Source organism: Herpailurus yagouaroundi, unplaced genomic scaffold, assembly GCF_014898765.1.
Source record: "Herpailurus yagouaroundi ecotype Mexico unplaced genomic scaffold, PumYag 205, whole genome shotgun sequence".
NCBI classification, from domain to species: Eukaryota; Metazoa; Chordata; class Mammalia; order Carnivora; family Felidae; genus Herpailurus; species Herpailurus yagouaroundi.
Window position 1 is genome coordinate 7,580,680 of NW_024412436.1, and position 4,973 is coordinate 7,585,652.

The 4,973-nt window shown below is 38.9% G+C and overlaps 1 protein-coding gene across 1 annotated transcript in view; it reads left to right on the top strand.

The window, feature by feature from the left end:
* KMO (kynurenine 3-monooxygenase) overlaps nucleotides 1–4,973 on the top strand; it is a 57,781-nt gene that overhangs the window by 32,842 nt on the left and 19,966 nt on the right. Inside the window, 2 exon segments of the mRNA XM_040451803.1 lie at nucleotides 1,603–1,690; nucleotides 3,047–3,212. Coding sequence (XP_040307737.1) covers nucleotides 1,603–1,690; nucleotides 3,047–3,212 — 254 coding nt within the window.

The following is a 4,973-nucleotide window of genomic DNA, read 5'->3' on the forward strand; positions in this document are numbered from 1 at the left end:
CTAAACGTTGTTTGGCATATAAACTCTTTCACACAGCTGTCCTTCCTTTACACAAACATGTGAGCTGCCAGCTCCATGTGCAAACATTCCCTCCTGACTGCACAGCCTCCCCTCTGAAGGTGTGGTAACAAAATCATTCCCCTGCATCTCATGTAGGATTGTTTCATGGTTCACTGTCCAGGGCCGGCAGGGAGGGGTTTGTTAATAATTGTTAAGCAAACCAAGCAGGAAAAGGGCATGCAATCAAGTAAGTTTGATAAATCCTGCATGAAACAAGTTTTGAAAGTTTTCTTACAGTATTTCTCAGGGCCTTTATTCAGCTAGTCTGCATTGTGGATTTTCTAGGGCAACACTGTCCAAGATTTGGCCACAAAGGCCAGCCACTTGTATAATTTAACATTTTATATTAACCACATTTAAAGGCCTAAAAAGAAACAGGTGAACTTAATTTTAACAATATATTTATATCCGAAATATAATCATTTCAATGGGTCATCAACGGAAGACAGTGATGCATGAGACCTTTTTTATTTGGTACTAAGTTGTCAAAACCCAGTGGGTGCAACACATCTCCATTTGGACTAGCCACATTTCAAGGACTTGAGCCACATGTGGTTGAGGACCAGGACCGCACAGCCTAGAAGGTCAGAGTGTTAGCATTTTTCCAATCACTCTGACCACAAAACAGTTTTTTCGGGAGCATATTCCAGGACTAGTGTTCTGTGGAAAATTCTTTGGGATGTATTAGTGTACACTTAAAAAATAAACGTAATTTAATTTAATTTTTTCAAGAGTTAAAACACATTTAGGGTTTATAAAAGATATCCTTAGTTGTTCAGATAAATTCTGATTTCTCCATAGTTATTTGTCAAAAGATTTCTTAAACACAGATAAGTAGATCTGACTTGTAGCTTTAAGAAGAGTAAATAACCTATAATTATAGATCTATCCATGAGAATTAATAGGGGCAAAAATCATATTTTACTGCTATGGCAAGAATATGATAATTCATTAGTTTCTATAGATTGCTAACAGGCAAAATAAAAAAAAAAAAAGCACCAGAATACTTTGATTCTATTTATTGAGAAGTTTTAGATCTTGTTACTCATTTTTTCCCTCAGTGTTCCAGTGTTTGATTACAAAAAGAATTAGTATCAAAATCTATATCTGTGACTTGACTCAGAAGTCTAGAGAACTACTAGAAAGAGATATAGAATGAGGCATAGCATGAGAAGAGGAGTTTGGCTGAGTATTTATAATCACAAAATCCGAAACTAGAGGCAAATTTTAAAATATGTGATGCCTGCTTCTTTTCCAGGGTGACAACCATCACAGTAACGTAAGAATTTGCATAATGGAATTAGTTGCATTTTTTTAGATGAGGATAGTTGATTTGTATTCATCTCTTTTACTACCAAATTATCCTAGAACATTTGCCAAATAGTTGTCAAATTACCACTTTGTGCTAATTCATTATTACAGTCTTAAGAATAAACATCTCTATCATTACTGTTCTCAGGAAATAATAACAATTTCAATTTCATTAAGTGAAATAAGAATTGGAATTTCATTTCCATTTGCTCATTTTCTTTGTCTCCTCAGCTGTTGAGAAATACCCCAATGCAAAGGTGCACTTTGGCCACCGGCTGTTGAAATGTAATCCTGAGGAAGGAGGGATCACAGTGCTTGGGTAATCAGTGGTCTTGACTGCAGAGGTGAAGGGTTAGAGCAGTGAACTGTATCTGTAAACTTTGTTCTTTGGCTTCTTTGAAAGATTTAAATGATTACTAAAAGGGACTCAAAGAAACATCAAAAACCAGCCTTTGGATGACTTCTAAATACCAACATAAGTGATTCTTCTTGATTCTTGTGCGGGCTCAGCATCCTACCATGTTCCACACTGGTAGCCACACTCTTCAAATGCTCTCTGCCCTGTGTTCCCTCTCCTCTTTCTGGAAACTATTTGCCTCTCCTTGGCTGCCTCTATGTCCTCTAAAGTTCCTAGCTCCATGTCCCATCCTTGGGACGTGTCATGGATTCCCAGTCCACTCAACCACCACTTAAAAATTCCCTTTGCTAAAATGAACCTCCCTAGCCCATGCCTCTGTCTCCCCCCCCCCCATCCTTCTTTCAGTACTGATCCATGTTAATGTTCTGTTAAACACCTTCACAAGCACCGCTTGCCATGCTTTCAAACATATCTTAAAACTTGACCATCTATTTCTCTCCAAGCATGTCCAGTCCTGACCTCCTTAATGCCGTTAATAATTAGAATCATTCTTGGTGTGCCCTTTTCCTTACTTTCTCTCATTAAATCTATGACCCTGCCCCATCTTTCTTACTCCCTGGTTGGGTTCAGAGCCTATGTCTTTCTTCTGAGGCCTAAGGTCCCTGGGTTCTCACATTTGCACACCCAGGCTACTGCAATCACCTTGTCCTCTCCTTGTCCCCTCCCCCCTGCACTCTGCCTCCGGTTCAATACCTCCAGTGCCAAATAAGTTTTCCTAAATTACCACTCTTCATTCACCATCCCCTCAATGAAAAAAGTTATTTTCTCTTTTGCCAGAAGAATGTATTTAAACCTTTTGTCTTAACATTAAAAATTCTCTTCTTCTCCTCCCTCTTTCCTTCCCCATATTGTACTCTTTTCTTGAGCTTGTCTTCCAATACCCTCCACGCACACTAAACACACTGTTCCTGGAAAGTCCTGCGCCATCTCTGCCCTGGTCCATCCCTTCCCTCACTCTGCTTTCTTCTCAAGACTCTCCCTTTGTGCAGGGGACTCAAGCCTTAGTCACATTTCAGTGGCCTGGCATGTCCTTATTAATTGGTGCAGTGGTGTTATTCTCATTCTCATGAACAACACCGCCATAGAGATGAGGGTTGTCACCTTTACTCTGTATCTATCAACTCTAAGCTCAAAATCAGATATGTACAAGTGAGGAGTGGCCCCCTTGAGTTGCTACTTTTTATATCCAAGAAGAGGAACAGCATCATTTTTACCACTAGATTATTTTTTTTTTGGATGGTTCATTTTATTTTTCAGATCTGACAAAGTTCCCAAAGATGCCACTTATGACCTCATTGTAGGATGTGATGGAGCCTACTCAACTGTCAGAACTCACCTCATGAAGAAACCACGCTTTGATTACAGCCAGCAGTACATTCCTCATGGGTACATGGAGCTGACGATTCCACCCAAGAATGGGGATGTAAGTCCTTTTCCTTCTTTGGCTCCTTCCCATAGCCCTCCTGCCCCTTGGACTAGTGAAGATGCATATTCTAGTGCACTTGTTCTCAATAGCATATTTGGATGAGTTCTGAGGTCTGCTATAGTCCTTCGCAAAGAATAATAAGTTGGGTGTACACGTATCCCTTTAATATAATTTTGGGGATCCTGGATGGCTCAGTCAGTTAAGCATCTGACTCTTGCTTTTGGCCCAGCTCATGATCTCATAGTTTGTGGGTTCGAACCCCTCATTGAGCTTTAATGTTAAGCCTCATTGAGCTCTGTGCTGACAATCTGGAGCCTGCTTGGGATTCTGTCTCCCTCTCTCTCTGCCCCTCCCCTGCTTGCATTCTCTCTCTCTCTCTCAAAAATAAATAAATAAACATAAAAAAAAAAATAACATCACTTCTCTCCCTTGCCGTCAAGATATGCTTTCTTGAGTGGTCAGGAAAGAAGAGGAATTACAGCTACCCTACTGGGAACACAGAGGGAATTTGTCTGACATAATAATGTCATTTTTTCTATTTTTTCTTGGTAGAAAAAAAGTGGGTCAGGAATCATTCTGTACACTGACAATCCAGAGTTCCTATACTCATGATTATACCAAGTAATGATTATTAAATAAAATGAATAGCAAGCTAATGCAAAGAGATTTTCATTGCATGTTTTCTCATTTCTTGGTTCCCAGGTTAAAACCTATGGGGCTTGAGGCAAATACATCATAGCTATGTTTTATATTGTCGTAGCAAACAAATGTAGAATCTTATTAAGGGAAGTTAAAATACCAACAGAAGCAATAAGGATATTGGCTTATAGGTAAAGATAAGTAAATAGCACTAATTTAAATTTGAGTTACATAAAGAACATCTATTTTTAAGGTATTTTTAAGATGTAATTTATCCTATCTGAAATTCACACATCTATAACATAGTTAGTCAATTTGTGATAGTGCTATTATATACTAGGTATATACCAAATTGTATGAGCCAGTCAAATCTATAATATATCACTAAATCATTGTTTTCCTAGTTCTTCCTCCTGGTCAGAAAAGTATTTAGTAATTCTTAAGTGCTAATTTTACATTTTTCAGGTGAACTTTGTTCTCATGGCCCAGGATCTGATAATTCTGGTTTACAAGATAATAGGATTCTGTTAAAAATTGTCCCAGACTAGGGGCCCCTGGGTGGCTCAGTCAGTTGAGCTTCCGACTTTGGCTCAGGTCATGATCTCACAGTGTCTGAGTTCGAGCCCCGTGTCGGGCTCTGTGCTGATAGCTCAGAGCCTGGAGCCTGCTTCAGATTCTGTGTCTCCCTCTCTCTCTGACCCTCCCCCATTCATGTTCTGTCTCTCTCTGTCTCAAAAATAAATAAACATTAAAAAAAAATTGTCCCAGACTTGAGTGGAATCAGGCCTTTTAATGTAGATTTAAGATAGCCATTTATTTTCTAGCTGTTCATATTTAATAGTGATAATTATTGGTTAACAAAAACTCACTGCTTTTAATTTAATTTTTTTAAAATTTACATCCAAATTAGTTAGCATAAAACTCTCTGCTTTTAAATAAGAAACACCATTTTGACATAACAATGGGACCCAGGCATGGGAACATTTTAATATGTCCTCAAAATAATCTCAGGAAAACTAATTTCCTTTCCTCCCTCCCTCCCTTCCTCCCTCCCTCCCTCCCTCCCTCCCTTCTTCCTTCCTTCCTTCCTTCCTTCCTTCCTTCCTTCCTTCCTTCCTT